This window comes from Falco rusticolus, chromosome 1 (assembly GCF_015220075.1).
Source record: "Falco rusticolus isolate bFalRus1 chromosome 1, bFalRus1.pri, whole genome shotgun sequence".
NCBI classification, from domain to species: domain Eukaryota; kingdom Metazoa; phylum Chordata; class Aves; order Falconiformes; family Falconidae; genus Falco; species Falco rusticolus.
In genome coordinates this window covers 69,472,249-69,491,121 of record NC_051187.1, presented here as the reverse complement: position 1 = coordinate 69,491,121, position 18,873 = coordinate 69,472,249, and the positions used below count along the sequence as shown (strand labels likewise).

Here is an 18,873-nt window from a genome sequence, read left to right as displayed (position 1 = left end):
TTTTGACTTTCAGGAATAGTTTCAAATTTTTTTACAATGAAAACTGATGTATTTAATACCAACTACAAGTTTTAATCTGCTTTTATGAAAACAATCCTGTATTGCATATTTGCAATACTACCTGAATATTTAGCTAGTAATTCCACATTATTTTACAGCAGAGTAACTAAAAAGCAGATATTCCTCTTAAGATGAATACCAAGAGTGTACTACTTACAAGAATTTTTCTCAGAAAGCCATTAGTAACGAATACCTACTTAAAGCAAACTAACTCTAGTTTGCCTAAAACATCGGAGTAGCTGCTTTGGATCAGGCACAAAGTCTAAATCCGTCATTCAGTTTATGACAGCAGACAGTAGCAAGTGCAGAAGAAAAGAACGCAAAACAGGGCAGGCACACAAGGATGCTTCTCCGGGTATGCACCCCAGGCTTCACCCAACTTAGTCATTTCCTCTGGGCTGTATTAGTGTTTACTCACTTCCAATGGATTTTTATTGTAACAATTAAACTAGATTTCTCTTGAATTAATACAAAATCTTGTGGCATCGTTCAGTTTGAATTATACACTTTATGAAAAACAATTATTTTTTTTGTCTTAATGCTGCTACTAGGAGTTTAGCTTTATTCCTCCTAGCTCTTAATCTGTGTATAATAGTAACTAACCAACATTCTTTGTACTAACTCCAGCAATCCCTTTTCCTACTAGGGATTCTTGGTGCATTTATGATCTTGAACTGTCCCGTGAGATTCTTCAAACCGGCCAACAGTATGAGCTTATGAACAGAGTAAGTGATTCCGAGTTGTCATCATTTTAGACACTCTCAGTCTCAAAAAAAAATCCAACAAAAATCAACAAAAAAAACCAACAGCACCCCAAAACTACACCTTCCCCATCTGCAGTGAATTCTCTCTGTTTCAAGACCTAACTATACAATGGCTTAAGCCTAAGTAATTTCATATTTTGTGGCCTCTACCACAAGCCAGTGAGTCAGAATAACAGATTGCTTTGCCCTCCCCAGACAAATGGTGTGTGATTTCACAAATGGTGTAAGTGGATTTAAGATCACACTGTTTGAAAAAAGATGGTCTCATCCTCAGTTCTCTCCTCCACAATCTCACTGCTCTTTTGTATTGACTCTAGCAGTAAGAAAGTCCAACTCACAGCAGTAAATTGATCCAAATAATTTCATGGCCATGTCTGTGCAACAGACTATATGGAGGAGAGTAATTTGGACGGCATTAACACAGGTGGGCTGGGACTACTGGTTTTGGCAGCAGCTTAGTTGAAGAAAGGCTAAAAGCCTATGACAAAATCACAGAGGCAAAAGTGGTATTTCACAGACAAATAACATACATGACTTTACCAGAATATTAGACGTAATAACCTAACCCAGTCTACATCAGTGATAATGCTGTTCTACCCTCCCTCTTCACACCCATCAATATATCCCTGCAATCACTTCTGAATTAGCACACCTGCAACTAGGCAGTGGATAGATTTAGGAAGGTGATCTAGACAAAATCTAACCAGCAAAATATGACACCTGTCCCTGGTTAGTATTCAAAAAGATAGCTGTCCCACTGTCAAGTTAATTTACCAGCAGTGCTACTGTAAGGAAGAAGCAAACACTCAAAACTGTATGAGAGGGTGATTTTAATCAACTTAAACAGCAAAAAAGTCATCACATTTAATCTGCAGGCCAGCAGTTCTCCATGTTCAAAGTAGGCTGGTGAATTCGTTGGTAGACACACTACCAAAGTCTATCTGAAATGCGGTGTCTAGAATGGAGTAATGCTTCAGTTTTCTTATTTCTAATATTCTGAAGGGGAGCTTAATTTAGAGATCTAAAGAAAACCAAAAATTTACTATTAGCTTTCAATGGTCTAATAAAAAAAATAAAAATGGTATAGGTAGCAGATTATCTCACAATGCATTAACAACATTCTATCTGTTAGGAGGTTTATCATCCAATATAGCTACTTCTGATTAGTTATGACAAAGTTGCTTCTTTGCTTAAAAAAAAAGTATAAGGAGGCATTCACCTTTTTAAAAGGGTTACAAAATAAATACAGCAGTACTTCTAAATCCTTCAGCACTGAAAATTTTTGTTATCTCTTCCTGTAATTAGGAACTATATATACTAGAAGAAAATGGCTTTTGGGGTCTAATTTATGGCACACTTCCTGTACACTTGGTGTTAATGTCAGCATTCCCTTTTCTCTTTGATATTACTGCAAGTAGAATACAGTATATACGGCTATGTAATTCACCAGCCTGGCTAAATTTGAGTCTTTTTTAGCTGATGCCTGTCAGATTTGAAAGCACTCTGGGTTGTTTGGGTTGTGGTTGTTGTTTTTTTTTCAAACACAATTTTGTTTAAAATCCTAACACTTTTAACATGAATTATATCAGTGGATTATGGAATAAGCTGTAAAAATTATATCTCTGTTACAAACCCAAAAAAGTAAGAGCAAATCTACAGTGGTTTTACATGATACATTAAGATGAGTCAATGAAACATATTTCAATGAAGGCAAGAAACAAAATAGCATTTTTTCCATGTTAGGCAAATGTAGTCACTTACTGAAGAAAGTACTTTTTAATATTGATGTTAAACTTTTCTTCTGTTCTGAACTAAAACAATGTCTACTTTTTAAAACCTGCAAAACCAACAGTGTAAAAGTCTTTCAAGTTAGTGCACTGCAAGTTGTTATAGCATATCAGTTTCACATTTTTTAATTGTGAAAATGTTTTCAAGTTTGCTCACATGCAAGACACTATTTGAAATGAATTAACAGAAAAAAACCATACATCTGAATAGGTAATTTACTTCCAGTTGAAACATGCACTGCTGTTCAGGAAAGCCAGCTGTGATATTGATACTCAAAGTTACATGTTCACCCTCAAGGAAAAACTGATGCTAGATAATTTTCTGATCTTTCTCCTTTACTCCCTGGCAAGAAAAAAATCTTTGAAACATTATCTATTCTTAGTCCTGTTGCTTATTAAAGTACTGACAGCAATTTTACCAAGAAGGGAAAGCACAAAATACAACAATTAACATAAAAAACCAAACCAAAATATTTACAGGAGACAAAGCAACAGTTCACATCGACATATTAACTCACCTGAAGTGTTTCTATTTGTTTTCTGATACTGTTGTTAGATGGCATCTAAATAAAGCAATGTGAGACAGCAAAACATAACAAACATGAGAATGGAAGGCACATGCATGTTAGATGAAAAAAAAGCACAAAAACAACAGATAGCTGTCTAGTAAGGACTCTATTCAGTAGAAATACAGGCTTTGCTATAGTGGTAGGAAACATTCCTCCAACTTTCTTTTGTGGTAACAGACACTAAGGTTAAACTGTGAAAAAAATTATTCTTTTCTACCCGACAGTGGTGCAGAACGATAAAGACACTTTTCTCTCCCATTTCAGCAGCTTTCTTAAATGTTCCTTCCTCTCCTTGGAGGAGGTGGTACGGATACCACAACAACTCAGCTTCATCCCAGAATCTATCAGCTTTCTGACAAACCTGCTAGAATTAACCCATCTAAAAACTAGTAAAAAAAGTAAGCAAAACGATAACACTGACCCAGCGTTACTGCCTGCTGAACAAATTCAGTATTTTGCCTACGCTACAGCGTGTAGAGAAATGCCCTGCTGGGCTCAATGCCGAAAAAGCATCCCAACTGCTTTGTGGGACACAAGGCCAGCTATACATATACCAACAAACCCTTTGGTACACCTCTGGTCTAAACTGACTCTTACAACTCACTTATCTGCTATTTACATCAGTCCGGACCCCTACGTTTCCTCTTTTCAGCAAGACTAGGATGTTTGCCTCCTATAATAAGCCTGCTTTGATGTAATGTGCACCAAAACCCAGTACCAGGGCAATAAACATTGCTAGCACCGGACTGAGATTCAGAGCACCCTCAGAAACATTACCAAGTACAACATAGCACCGAAATACTGCAAAGTAAGGTAGGGTATGAATATACTTATGCATCAGGTACTATGGAGCAACTACAAAGATGTGAGCTTTCACACCATGGCAAACGGGGAATTCCTTATTTCCGTCACCAAAGCGTGACCAGATGGCGTTTATTGCTAGGAAATGTTTGCCCAGGGCAGGCACCAGGGAATAAAGTGAGCACCATGAATCCACGACCTACATTACCTCAAACCTGTACTCTTCACAGAATACCCTGTGACAGAATTTAAGTGTTGTCATTATTTCAATCACTAATTTGTTAATTTTAACCAACACAGTAGTGGTGGATGAACCTTTCCAGTATTTTAAAGTATCTCCCAGTAACTTTCAAAATTGCTTTATTAAATAACAAAGACAGTAGAGACAATAGATTTGGAATCCTTATTGCATTTTAAATACTTAGGTAACTGCAAATCAAATAACTTCAGTCATTAGAAAAATCAGGAAATATAATGAGGAAGGGGAAATCTAAAAGACTAAACTGCTGTGAAATTCAGATTTATAAATTAATGAGATTACTTATTACAGAGTGCATGCATTTAATTAGCTTCAGAAATACAGGAACACATTAATTCGTAAGACACGTGAGAACAGTGGGGGTGTATTTTTCAAAATTAAACTCCATGAATTTCTGAACACAGTAGACACCCAAAAATCCAAATAATATTTGGTGGGCCAAATTAAACCATGCCATAAAATATCCTAAATAACCCATTGATGGCACAGCATCATAACACTGCAAATTCTGAATTGCAGAAATTCATATGTAGAATTTCTGCTGAATAGAGCCTTACAGTAAATGTGTTAAGCTGTTAGTGGTTAACAAAACTAAGTAAAATATAAAATGCATGCTCAGCAACTACCAGTTAAACTTACTGGCGTTTATAGTTTTAATACATCCATTATCAGCCAATGGACATTATGCCAGAAAAATGCAACTCCTGGATTGTAAGAATTTTTTAAAAAGCTTCATAAAAACAAAAGCAAAAGCAGCCTCCATAAGCAAAATAAACAACAGAACAAAAATTGCGGCAAATATTGCAAAAGAACTGCAATGTTAGATGATAAATATACAAAAACCCAACAAGCAACAGAAAAGTGTGGAAGATGAAAACAAAATGACCCTTAAAAAAACAATCCAAGCAGCTAAACCTGTTTGCTTTTGACTTCATGCTGGTTTACATATTTTATTAATAAGCTTCGGAATTTTCACTCTTACCTAACCAGAATGAATATTGTGAAAGTGGATCAAAGAATTTATTAAAATTATACATTAGGGAAAATCATTAACTATGTTAATCAAAATTAAGGAAAAACCATGTACAACAATTAATGCTATGATAAAGTCACTAAAACAAATCCCTAATTTTTAAGTATCTTGATCTCTTTATCAACCAACTCATGTTTACAATGCTATCAACTGAAGCCATGAGTTAAAGGGACACTGTAATTTTTATTTGGAAAATACATATCACAGGCTGTAGATATAATCTTTTCTGGACTCCCAATTAATTTTCTATTTCTTTGGTAAGGGAACAAGAAAGAGAAATTTTGCATTTACTATACACATTCTACTTAGAGGAGCAGACAAACCACTTATTTTCTTACATATAATTTGCACATGAAGAATTACAGTTTGTACTTTATTTGGCATAAATAGCATTTATTAGCAGATAGTTCTACAGATTTTACTTAATAAAACTGATAGTCCCCGGGGGGGGCACATTTATTTCCAGCTTTACATAGCATTACAAAAACTTAGTAGTAAGTTTAACATTAACGGAGACTTAAGACATTTGGTTTGGTTTTTGGTTTTTTTTTTTTTTTTTTTAGGAAAATAGTTCGCAGTGTCCTTTTAAACAGCCAAATATTCACTGTTTATTTGGCATGAAAATGCTAAAAACATATTGGAATAAATGCTATCAATTTGCAACAGTTCCTGAATTAAAAAGGATTCTTACCTTTAGATGGGACAAACAGTTCTGCAGGAAAACGTGCCAGTTATTTAAAAAAAACTGTTTCTGACTGACACACAACAGGCAGGTGATCAATGGATACAAAGCCTATGAGCAGGGGGAAAAAGAATTGATCAAATTGCTCTTTGCAGACCTATCAAGTCTTGTACATTGAGAATGAGACACAGTCGGTCCTTGTTTCTCACTCTCATTTTAGCATTGAACGGCAGCCTTCCCCTGCACTAGGACACGTGTGCCAGGCATGGTGTCCTAGGTATAACCCACGTGCTATAAGAGCTCATGGTGTAAGACTGTGGCAGCAGGACCATGGTGAAGCTCACTCCCTAGCAAGGCCTGATCTCAAATATCACCCTTCATACAATATCCACTCTTTCCCTGCGACCACACGACCCAATTCATGGGGTCCTACGTGCTGGGAGAGGGAACCATCACTAAGCAGAATATTCAGGAAAAACATCAACAACTCAGTAAAAACCGAGGCAGGCTTTAGGTTGTCAGAAATGTTGCTTCTACGCAAGGTCTGCTTTAGGAAAGAATGAAGCACCATTTAATAGTCTGTGAATATGCTGACTAGCATGACTTTTCTTTGCTTTAATAGCATAAGATTTGTTTGAACACCACATATTTCAGCAGAATGAACAATGGCGATAAATTTCAAATCTGACTGCAGATTATCTTGTTATGAAGCAAAATTTTAAAAATTAAATTGTAAACTTAATGTAACAATGTTTCTGACTTCATAAATAAAATTACATGGTGAATACTAACATCAACTACTTTATGTTCTTCTTACAGAAGGAGTTTAACCATGTACGATGACGTGTGCTTTATACGCTCAGAATACTGGAAAGTAAAGCTTGTCACTAACATGAAAGTGAGAATAAATCATTTTAAATTCACTTGCATTTACTGAATATACCAATTGTAATGCAAAACTTAGGTCTACATTTCCAGCAAAGTGGAGTGAATCAACTTGAAACATGGCTGCCACGGTCATCAATAATTACCAAGTACTGCATTAATAAGATATTTAAAACCTTGCTAAGATGCTGGTTTAGGGGAAAAACTAGTCTTACAGGAAAAAAACCCACAGATAATTTATATCTGAAAGAGATAATAAAAAATATTAGAAAAAGAAAAAAAAAAAGTGTATGAGGAGGGGAAAAAACAGGCAGAGCAGGGCTATTAACAGGCCATTATTCTGCTGAGGAAGTCTTGTCTGACACTTCCAACTTTTAATTTGTCATCATCTAAATAACACAGATTCCCTGAACACAAGTTCTTTTTAGAAGAGACATTAGGTTAAATAACTCTGTGCTAAAACCCACTAAAATAACCAAAACCAAGCATTGTTTTCAAGACAATCTCACAAGTGAGATAACAGAGTACATATCTTGCACAAAGAAACAAATCAAAGCAAACACACATAGACAGTGTGAACTTAAACATAATCTAACTGAGGAGTTAATATTTAAATTAATACAGCTCTTAGCTTTTCCTCATAAAATATACTAGCTTAAAAGTCTAAGATGAGTAAAATGGAGAAGTTGAAATATTTCTTTAAAATACCAGTGAATGCTTCTTTCTTGAACTCAATTCAAAGGTAGTCTGATAAAGCATCTCCACAAAATTTTTCAAACATGGCACATTCACTTCATTTTTAACAGCCTATTAAAAAAAATACATAAATGGGTTTAAAAGTTTATATAGAAGGCAATTTAAATATACATTAAGATGTCCATGAAATCAAGAACACTCAAAAGTTAAATCTCACTTTAGGTAAGTATTTGAGTGTATGTATCTGAAATATAAACAGAAGCATAAGAAATCATGTCATACACTACAACCATACAGTTGAAAAAAACCAACACAAAACCACAACAAACACAAAACCCATTAAGAAAACTACTATTCTAAGAATGTGGCCTGTATCTCATGCTTGAAGAAGAAAAAGTATTTGGAACTAATTAACAAATAAAAAATACACTGAAACTCTTTATAAGCATAATTTCATATTTTTCAAAAAATAATGCCCATAACTTTCTCGTTGTTCCCCTCTTTAATGCTCCCCTTTTATGTGCTCCAGTTCTGCAAACTGAAAACTTAGGAAATGATACACAGGATTACCAGCCAATTAACCATGTAAGTTGTCTTTGATCAGCTTTCAGAATTAATGGAACAAATACACTGAGCCCTACACCTTTTTTACCCACTCTGTCCTTGCATACAAAATAGCCTTCCCTCCACAAACCAGGCAGCTACCTTCTTTGTCAAAACCTCTGCAAACCTGTATTTATCCATTCCAACATTATTCTCAATGGCTTTATACTGTATTTCTGCTTTATTTGTCAAATCGGGGTGTGTTTGAGAGGGAGTTGGCTTTTCTGGAAGAGATCCTCTATAGTCAAAATTTCTCTATAATATGGGGTGGTGGTGTTAGTTTTTATTATTCAAAGTTATTAAAAGGTATGACATGTCCACCTTGCTAAGAACACTGTGAAAACATGATGAGGAAGCATGAAAAATAGCATTCAATATCTATGTAACATATACAAATCCAAAAAAAAGCAACCTGTGAGAGTAATTATGTTTTAAGTTACTTCCTACATACCTCCAAATTATTTATCTTTTGCTATTCTTAAGCTATGGGTTGATCAGTACCCTACTAGCTCCATGAGAAATTCATTGTTGCCAGCACCACACTGTTGCTTTGGGATATAACCTTGGGTTTACAGATCAGTCTTAACTTCCTCGCTGTAAAATATGCTGTTATCTGTCATACCTGCAGGGTCTAAACCAGGTCAAGTTTTTTAAAATGCCTGAATGACTAAGCAAGAGAATACAGTAAAGAAGTTACAATGCTGCAACCTAACAACTTCCTCACGTAAGCAATTTTCTGTATCCAAGATACAGAAGAATCCAGATTAATTTCCTTCATCTGCTTCAAAAAGATTCAAACTTGCCTCTCACATCTTCCAGGAGAAGGACTAACCCTCTCAGCTGCATCTCAGTCTAGGATGGTGCTCTCCAATTCTATTTAAGAAGCCTCATTTGTATGAAATGATTAGACTCAATGACTCTGAAAGAAAGATCAAGCCTCCCTCCCTCACCAATCGCTTAAAGCACTGATTCAGGCTGTGCTGGTAGGAAGCAATCCATAAAACACCACACACACTCTGCACAGCGGTGTGAGTGCTGCCATGGTTACCAACGAATAATCCCAATTCCCAAATGCTGCTTCTCCCTCATTACTGGGCATGCTGTTTTCACTATTATTTAAATTATGATTTTGCAAACTAGTATTTGTATTTACCTAAATGCAAAGTACTTTCACCATGTACCCCCACTCCAAATGCTGAGCAACTATGGAGTTCAAAACAATAAATGCATTCACTTTTCAGAAGGACAAGAAATTGTTCTCTAGAAGAATATAAGCCCAAGTAAGATCAAGACTTCAGTCAATAAAGAGCTACTGCTAACACCACCTCTTTGTGGTCATGCCTTAAGAAGAAAGATTGTCTCCTGTCCCATTTAAAAAAAAAAAAAACAAAAAAAACCAAACAAACAAAAAAACAAACAACAAACCAAACACAAGGTTAAGACCAGTGAAGGGAGAGAAGCATTTCCCCATAGCTCAGGGCAAGGCAGATCATTTTAAAGAGGAAGCAGAGTTCAGAAGGTTTTATGTTTCCATTCCTATGAGCTTGCTTAGGCAGGACCCCCACCCAGCATGCTCATCTTTGTAGATCCCGTTCCACAAAACAGGATCCACGCATCCCAGGTCTCCACATATTGCAAGATATGCCCCTACGATCAGTTGTAACATGGAGCCATGATCTGCCATTTTTCAGGACAGTGTGCCAAACACACCATGGCCTAGCATCTGCTAATACAATTATCATTTTAGACAACAAACACAGCAAGTATCCATCTGCTACAATGAAACTTTGAGTTCATGGTAAATGGTCAGCTTGAGGTACACCCAGCTGTCACAACTTCTTGTTGACCTGCTGACCAAGCTGTACACAACTGAGCAAAGTAGCCTGGGAAGAAGGGGGAGAACCTGTCCTGGCTAAAAGTGTTCTCACAAGCAGCGTTACAGGCACTGTACATCCAAGACTGATGATATCGAGGGTTTTTTTTTCTTGTTCATGGCTGCTGAGTAAAATTTCTTCCTTTAGATTTAAAACACATACCGGAGGGAGATGACTGACTGCTCTTCCACTTGAAGGATTACACCTAGTGGACACTCACCTTTAGAAACAATTTTTATTTAAATAGCCAAAAGCTACATTCCTCCTCCTTGCATAGGAGTTCACACACTACCTTATCTGTAAAAACTCTCCTAACTGTAAAAATGTTACATATCTCAGTTTATTCTAGAAAGAACTTAAGAAGTTTCAGCTCATAAAGAAAAGACAATGGGACCCTTAAGAGAACAAATACTGAACCAAGGAAATTTCAAGTTTTCAGAGCAAGTATAAAATGACAACAGTGCCTTTATCAACAGTGTTGATAAAAGGGTCTAGAAAACAGACAATTATAAGCAGTTCTGAAAAAAGACTAGAAACTAGCTAATAGACAAATTACACTGGCACATTCCCCTTTGAAAGATTATGTAGCTACTTGGAATTTACTTAATAGTCTCTTTCAATCTGTAAAAACATAACATTTTGAACATTAATGGAAGTCATTTCAGCAATGAAAGCCTAATTGAAAGTGAGAGGAATAGTGGGGAAGAAAAAAACCCAATACTTACAGCAGCCACAGGGATGAGAATTTCCACAAACAAACCAGCAAGTGCATGCTTTATATCTTTATCTTTTACTTCCAGGAAGTATTGAGCACATTCCTTTGTAAGGAAGCATTAGAAAAACATTTAGAAAGAAGACAAGTGTCACTATGGCATAAAAACCACCAGCAGTATTGCATTAATTGCCAGTTTGAATTTAAAACATGCAATGTGTTTGTTAGTCTTATATTCCTTGACAATGCCAACTTTACAAAATATTAGAAACTTAAAAACCTGTTTCCCCAGCAATTAAAAAGAAATCGAAAGGAGAACATTTGTAATACCAGAGAGCTACTTACTTCCTACTTGGAATATGAAGAGTACTCAGAATATAAAATAATATAAGTATGCACATTTTCCTCAGATAATTCTGAAGTTTTAAAAAATAAAACCTTATCTCTCTTGAAATTATTATAAAACATTTTTTTAATTTTTATATACTCATTTTCAAGAATACTTTGATGCAAAGAAAATCTTACAGAAAAATAAATAATTCATACACATGTTTGCACACTCCAGTATACCAAATTGTCAACTCTGGACACAATCTAAAGCACCAACGTGTATGTTAGCTTTTTCAGCATTGAAATCAATGTCAATGGCTATTCAATAGTTCCTATAAAATTTGTGACCAAGTTGCAATAACTTCAGTTACTGTGGAATGGGCAAGTTATTCATCAGGACAACTTTTAATCCATGAACAAGAGAAGCAAAGAGATTTTAAGTCTCTGAAAATTAACTGAAGTGTTTTTTCAAACAAAATCATTTCTTGGCATCTCAGCTGTTAAAAAAAGATATATCAAGTAATTTTTTTCCTTTAACCCACTCCTTTCATAAAGACAATTATTTGATTGCTATCCATTTTCATTGAATCTTGAATAAGTTAATATATTACAGGTTTGCCATATTACTGAGACAATTGAGAATAGGTTCTCATTATGCTAGGTACTCATGAAGTGTAGAGAAACAAGTGATTCATATCTCTGAGAACTTACAAACTGAACAGAAAAGGACGAAGGATGACACTCTTAATATTTAGAGTGAGCAACTGATCATTACAGGCATCATTGTAGCTTCATGAGTTAAACAATCAAAATCATACTAGTTTCACTTTTCTGTAATAGTAATTTACCTGCATGAACTGAAATGATGCTTCAAAATCCTCCACAGGATACATTTTTACTCGAAAAAACTTCATTCCCATAATCAAACTGATGATACTTTGTACCACATGAGGACTCTGTTCTTTTTGTCTCAGTTCCTTTAATTCAGTGACAAATTTCTTCCTAACAGCTTGAAACCTAAACCAGGGATATACGTGGCAATTATTTGAATTTTTAGTTACTTTTATATGATGTCTATTTGAATCAGTTTCCTTAGGCTGTTAATGAAAACACCACCTACAGTAAAAGAAACACGAGCAAGATGAACGCCGATACTTAAAATCCAGGCATTTAAGAGTGCCTATGATGACCAGCACATTAGAATATTCTCATTAACTGAACAACAACTATTGACTGATACCAGGCCTCCTTTCCCTGCACGTACAAGCAACTTGACAGCAAAGCAATTCAGTATTGCACTACAGAGTATTTCTTGATTTGTACAAATGTACTGTGCCAGAATACGAGACAGACAAGCAGGCTACACCTGAGTACACTGGACACTGACACTTAAGGGGTTAGTTACTGGGGTCATTAATACATGCTCCAATATTGAATAGTCTTTAGGTCTAGAGTGATTCTTCCCAAAATGCAAGAAGAGTCAGAAACTGAACTTACTTTGATTGAGCAAGAACCCCTGTCACTTCTGCATATAAATCTGCAATAATATGCACATTCCCAGTGTTGGTTCCTGAATACCTAAAGAGAAAAAGGAAAAAAAAAGGAAAAGCAAAAGAAAAGAACAAAAGAAAGTGTTAAATACAACTTTATTCTTCTAAACACCACACATGTTCTCAATTACAAACAAGAAGTCTGTTCCATAGCAAGGTGGATTATCACCATAAAACCAACGTGAGTCATGCATAAAATGCACGGGTGACATTTAAAGAGATGTTGTTTCCTTGAGTGGACACAGGAGGCATATTCTGTGTAGGAAATTTACTAGTTATCCAAACTTGGACTTTTCTGGCTGGCTATGCAAATCATTTTGTATCTTCTAAGCAAAATAAACTCAGCATTATATTGAACACAGCTGTATTTCAAGATATGTTTTCAGTTTAAAGATACCAGGGTTCATTTACACTATTATCAACAACATGTTACAGGTGAGGCAAAGGAGAACAATCACAACCACAGGCTGGTAATACACACAAAATATTTTAAAGTACACAAAAGAAACTTACCCTTCCTTATGTTTAAAGTGCTTAAAAGCCAAGTTTAGAACTTCATGTACTAAAGGATCTGGCACTGGATGAACAGGTATCTGAAATGCAGGTATCATTGAACTATATGTAACTATGCATGTATATATATACACCTATGTACGTATGAAGTAAATAAATAAAACAGTACTGTGAGAGGCCCTGTAGAACACTAGTGTCAAAGGACACATCTTCTGTTGGCAATGATACCAAGTTAATTCTGCAATATATGAACATTTAGACAATTTGCATTGGCATTCTCTTAAATATTTTGCATACTGGCTTTCAGGGATTAAATGAATAATAATATAAACAACAGTAATGTAAACACTATTAATTCGTCCTCAAAATTTATCAGACTACATTAACTATGCATCTTTTCACTTTCTACCTTGTGTGGTATTACTGTTACAGATTTAACCTCAAAATGCTATTAATCTCAGTATAAAGGAAGACAAACAAAAAAAATAAGAACGTAGAAGAGATTATCATTTCCATTTTAGACTTTTTCAGATGAAAGCAGCCAAAACACATAAAAATCTCCCTAGCAATAAGTAACAATGTGGTGAGAAACCAAAATCAAGCATTGATTAGAAGGCTCTTTTTTACCGAGGTTCTCTTTGACATCACCACTTTTCTCAGTTTGAAAAGGAAACATTTATTAAAAAAATCAAATATATTCTTTTAAAAAAGCACTATATGTAATTATGAAGTCATAATAACTTTAAAATTTCAAAACAATTTAGGTGGGGACTAGGATAACCCTACTAAACATTATTGCTTTAGACTGATCATGATTTAGTAAAAAAATCTTATTAGAAGATTACTGTCTTGGCTACAGAAAATGAAGCACTTGATGCAGAAAAGTATGAAATTCTAAAGCAATAAGAAAGCTGTTTCTCCAAGAACATCCAATTATTGGAACTGACTACTTACATGCATATTCATACAATAAGTAATATGTAGCCATTTAAGCAAAAGATTTTTGTTCCTACATAGGTCGTGTCTGTCACCCTCTCTCCAGCTGCTCTGTGGATACTACAGAAACAGCTGGATCATGCCCTTTGCACCCTCTAAAACCAGTTTCTAAGAATTAAACAATGACAGGGCTCCCAGGATGACAGGCATATGGATGTAATGTGAGTGTAAATATGTTTATTGATTAAAAGCCATCATTTCTGCACTTCGACTACCTAATTGCAGAAACATTACAGGCAGAAAATACAAACCCTCCCTTAGATAACTTTTAATACTAAATTGACCCAAGGCTTCTTTATGTGGTGTATCTATGTTCAGTGGCCCATTGCAGGTCTTTAGCAGAGGAAAAATTCATATCACGAAAATACCTATCTTGTCTGGAGTACAAGCATGAGAGAGGCTCACCAAGAGCCTCTCTTCAAGATCAAAACTTCAGCATCTCTCCTGACATCTGAATCACTAGCAACGTGCACTCTTATACTCAGCAGAAAAACTAGTACCAGTTCAAAAAACAGAAGCTACCCATACAACTTTGCAATCCTAAACAATGTATTCTATTTTCCCCTTTTATTTTGCACCGATAGAAAATTTAGGCAAGGAGAGAGCATGAACTAAAGATTTTCTGTAAAACACTAACAAATAAGAGTTTGATGGCTTTAATACTGTTGTCTGCATATATGTGCATGCATTATAGAAATATCACTTTGGACGATTGGCTAGTGTCTCAGGGCAGGACAGGCAGCTCTTTTGGTTTATTTTTTTCATTTTTTCCCTGTATCACATATGTACCATATACAACCACATAAACCAAAACCTCCTACAAATTATTTGCAAACTAAACCATAGCCCTTGCCTGACTTGGTATAGAAAGACATTTAATCTTCACGTACCTAAAGGACAAACTACTTTAGTATTTGAAATGTGACATTTGCTCGTCTTCCTCATGTTTCATACCGTTTCTTACAGTAATTTTTCCTCTCAAAAATGCAAGAAAAATGATGCTGCTGAAGCCAAACTCTACCCTCTTGTCCATACACCAATGCAAATATTAATTTGCATTACAGAGTATTAACAGAAATTCCATGTGACATCATCTAGCACTACACTATAAGGCCAAGCAAAATTACATACCCTTTCTAAGTTTAAGTGACATACTAATCTTGTCACTTTATGATTTCACGTTGTATTACAAAACTGCAGACAAAAAGGTACTGAATAAAAACAGGGTTTTTTTTAAAGTTTTGGTTTTTGCAGTACATTAGCAGCTTTGCCTTAGTGGATCCAAGACACATGAACTGAGATATGCAGGCATGTAAAGAAAAGACAGGAGAAGCCAAAGGCTTTATGCAACTCAGAGTATAATTACAGCCTTGTATACGCTCATCATATATATGCTCCATATAAAAATTTAAAGTATATGATCAAAAGTGACATTAAAAGCAAAAGATTAAAAGAAGTTTGTCAAAATAAAAGAGCTTACCTGTTTTAGAACCTCTATTAAAACTAAACAAAAAATGAAATCTACAGCTAAGTCCCTCCTTTCAAGTAGATAATCTCTTTCACGTTGTTGGTCGTCCCTAAAATAAGAAAACAAGAACACGTGTATCATACACAAGATTGAACACAAATATTGTGGAGAAGAGGTATGCATGCACACCTTCCAAGCAATCACTGCTACACGCATATAAAATGATGGTTAGAAAGACTTCGGGGTTTGGTGCAGCACTGACATCTTGCCCCTCTCCTGAAAGGGCCTTCCAATAACAAAAACAATTCAAAAAGGGGCAAACTAGCTTGTAATTACCAGTGGCCAACTTCCTTCTGTGTATCAACCCCAAAATCATTAAGTCACTTCATGCGTATCATCTACGCAAGTTAAACACACTATCTCAAAGAAGCCCATGCTCTTTCTATACAGATTTAGGTAATGACGGTTCCAAATACAAAATACTTGTCAAAAAAGTACAAAGCGCATATTCTTAGAAGAAAGCACAGAAAAATCAAACAGACTTTTCCAAGGAAAACTCTTACCCCTTTGATTTTGTGCTAGACCGAGGTCTATATTCATAAGATTCATCTTCTGTTCCATTTTGGCGCCTGTACCAGTCAAACAAGGTGCGTAATAAGGAGGGGAGACAGTGCTCTGCTACTGAGCTCATAGAGCTTATCAACTGAAAAAAAGTAAGAAAAATAGTTTAGCATGATAAAGCAATCTAAAAATCCTAGAATTATAACCATCCCTTCAAACTGGTTTTTAATGTTAAAAACCATTCATCATGTAATTTTACAAAGTAGCAACTTTAGGTACCATTTCCATCTAGGACAATTAGTGTAAATATGGCACACTAAGTTAATTATTATGATAGATTTAAGCAGACAAAGTGTTTCAAAATTCGCGAGGATCAGAGAATGCTATATTTATACAGATAACCCATATAATACCATTGAGAAAACAGCAGATACTTTAGGATTTCCCTGAATGCTGCCATATGTATTGCTCAAGTATACATACCTTTACATTACAGATGACAGATAGAAGTAAACCTCCTAAACTGAGGAAGTATGTAACCTTCAAAAACATGCCGCTTTCATTATTATACAAACAAATATAAGAGCCTTTTAGATATTCTCCTCTACTTTTAATACATTTGACTGGTCTAGATCTCAAGCTATATGTACTTTCAGCATAACTCCCCTATCAACTGCTCTCTTTCATAAAACCCATGAGTTGTAAAACTATCCATGAAACAGTGGCAATAGAAACCATTATAGAAGGATGACTTTAACAGGTATGAAACTTAAATACTCCAGGCTTCCTTAAACTTAAACTTTAACAGAACTCATCAATGCCCCAGGTTTGGAGAGCAGAATGACTGAGAAAGGCAGCATAAAACAGCTATTAACTCCCTGCCAGGAGGCAGCTGGGAGCAAGCCCATCCCCAAAACACTGGCTGGAAGAGGAGAGTTACCCTGCTGCTCAGTGATGCCATGTATTAATTATCTCCCGCATCTTTCAAATAAGAGGTTTCAATAGAAGCCATGCTTGTGCCATAACATATCTATTACTCACTATTCCAGAAAACCAAGATACTATCAATTCCATTATTTCTTTGTCCTCATTTGAAGCATATTGGGGTGTCAGATGGGGGGAAGGGATAGGGGTAGGTTAACCATAAAGAAACCTCAGGAGGATCTTTTCCAACCGTCTGAATGCTTTACTCAGCTTGTTAACCAGTGAGCTATTCAAGTCACAAGAATTAAGCAGTATTCTTGACTCCCTGAAAAATCCTTTATTATATAAACAAGTAGAGACATTTTCTCAAAATAAGTGAAATCATATTCTTATTCTAGAAGTCCATAAAATTTTAAATCCCAGTATAAAATACAGACTACATATATTCTACATCTGAACAGGAACTAGGTTACATTAAGAAATTTTTACTAGAATAATGAGATTACTTTTTTTCTTATTATTACTGTCTGTCAATAGGACACTCACTAAAAAGGGATTCAATGGAAAAACTATGCATGCTTGCTGCAGGAGAGGCACGCACATTGAGCTAACTGCACAAAAAGATGAAGGCAGTTATTACAGGCAACACAAAACCATACAAAAGCTTTTCCACACAAACACAACAGAAGCTAGAATGACTCTGTAAGCTTGCTATAATGCCTTGCATCTCAGAACAAAGGCTAAGCTTTGAGAATACCTTCATTCTTATACTAATGTATGTTGAAATCTTTGTAACTTGCTTTGAAAACTAAGCATGTTGTAAGCTTGTTCCTTGTGCACCAATATCCATATAAACCAAATATCCAGTCAACCAACTAACATACATCAGACTTCAAGAAGCGTACAGTACAACACAACTCAATTTTACCACTTTGAAGTTACATTGTGATGTGAAATGAAGCAGTGTGTGATGAAAAGGAATGTGTACGAATGAAGATGTTGTTCAAGAGCATTTTCTGATGTGGCAGAGGTATGACAAACTACCTGGGGGGGGGGGGGGGGGGGAACAACAACTTGGGAAGACAAAGAGGAGAAGAGGAAAGAAGAACTATGAGGAAATTTGAGACACTTGTGGGCTACTGTTAAAACTATTATCCTTCAGTAAGAGGAAGCATCATAAAAACAGCTGCCCAGAGAGGCTGTGGAGTCTCCTTCTTGGGAGACATTCAAAACCCGCCTGGACACCATCCTGGGCAACCTGTTGTAGGTGAACCTGCTTTAGCAGGGCATTGGACTAGATGATCTCCAAATGTCCCTTCCAACCCTGACCATTCTGTGAAAAAAGAACTCAAAAGAGTCATTTGTATTGATAAAGCTTCAACAAAGCTTCACCATGATTTCATGTGCAAGAAATGCCTGTTGCTTGCATCAGCTTGGGGTAATCAAACATCTCTGTTAACTTCACTCCAGCCATGAGCAGAAATCACAAGTTAAACGCATTAATGTGTATGTGGGAGAAAAAAAAATAAAATTCAGAAAGCAGGAAGAACAAAGCTTCCTCATGAGCTCCTAAATCAAGGTATTAGACTCAGCATAAAATAGTCAATGTAACTGGTAAGCCTTAGAATGAAAGCTAAGGCTAAACTGGATGAGCAAGGGATCCATCATCAACCACAGCAATCCAAAATATGTTTTGCCTTACTGTCACTTTCCGTACCCCAAATAACCTAAAGACTGGGAAAATACATCAATTTCTTTTTCTCTAAAAATAATGATATATCAAATACATTGCACAGAGCTGTGTTC

At 35.7% G+C, this 18,873-nt stretch overlaps 1 protein-coding gene across 13 annotated transcripts in view; it reads right to left on the bottom strand.

Moving 5' to 3' along the window:
• FRYL (FRY like transcription coactivator) overlaps positions 1 to 18,873 on the bottom strand; it is a 180,279-nt gene that overhangs the window by 82,992 nt on the left and 78,414 nt on the right. For 8 of the 13 annotated variants that reach the window (XM_037383559.1, XM_037383467.1, XM_037383473.1 and 5 more), the window contains 9 exons: positions 16,146 to 16,285; positions 15,595 to 15,691; positions 13,119 to 13,198; positions 12,553 to 12,633; positions 11,904 to 12,072; positions 10,739 to 10,831; positions 7,549 to 7,647; positions 5,965 to 6,066; positions 3,130 to 3,174 (listed from right to left, as the gene is read on the bottom strand). In XM_037383559.1, coding sequence (XP_037239456.1) covers positions 3,130 to 3,174; positions 5,965 to 6,066; positions 7,549 to 7,647; positions 10,739 to 10,831; positions 11,904 to 12,072; positions 12,553 to 12,633; positions 13,119 to 13,198; positions 15,595 to 15,691; positions 16,146 to 16,285 — 906 coding nt within the window. The remainder of the gene's footprint in view (positions 1 to 3,129; positions 3,175 to 5,964; positions 6,067 to 7,548; positions 7,648 to 10,738; positions 10,832 to 11,903; positions 12,073 to 12,552; positions 12,634 to 13,118; positions 13,199 to 15,594; positions 15,692 to 16,145; positions 16,286 to 18,873) is intronic. The other 5 variants (XM_037383521.1, XM_037383530.1, XM_037383577.1 and 2 more) reach the window with 1 other exon arrangement.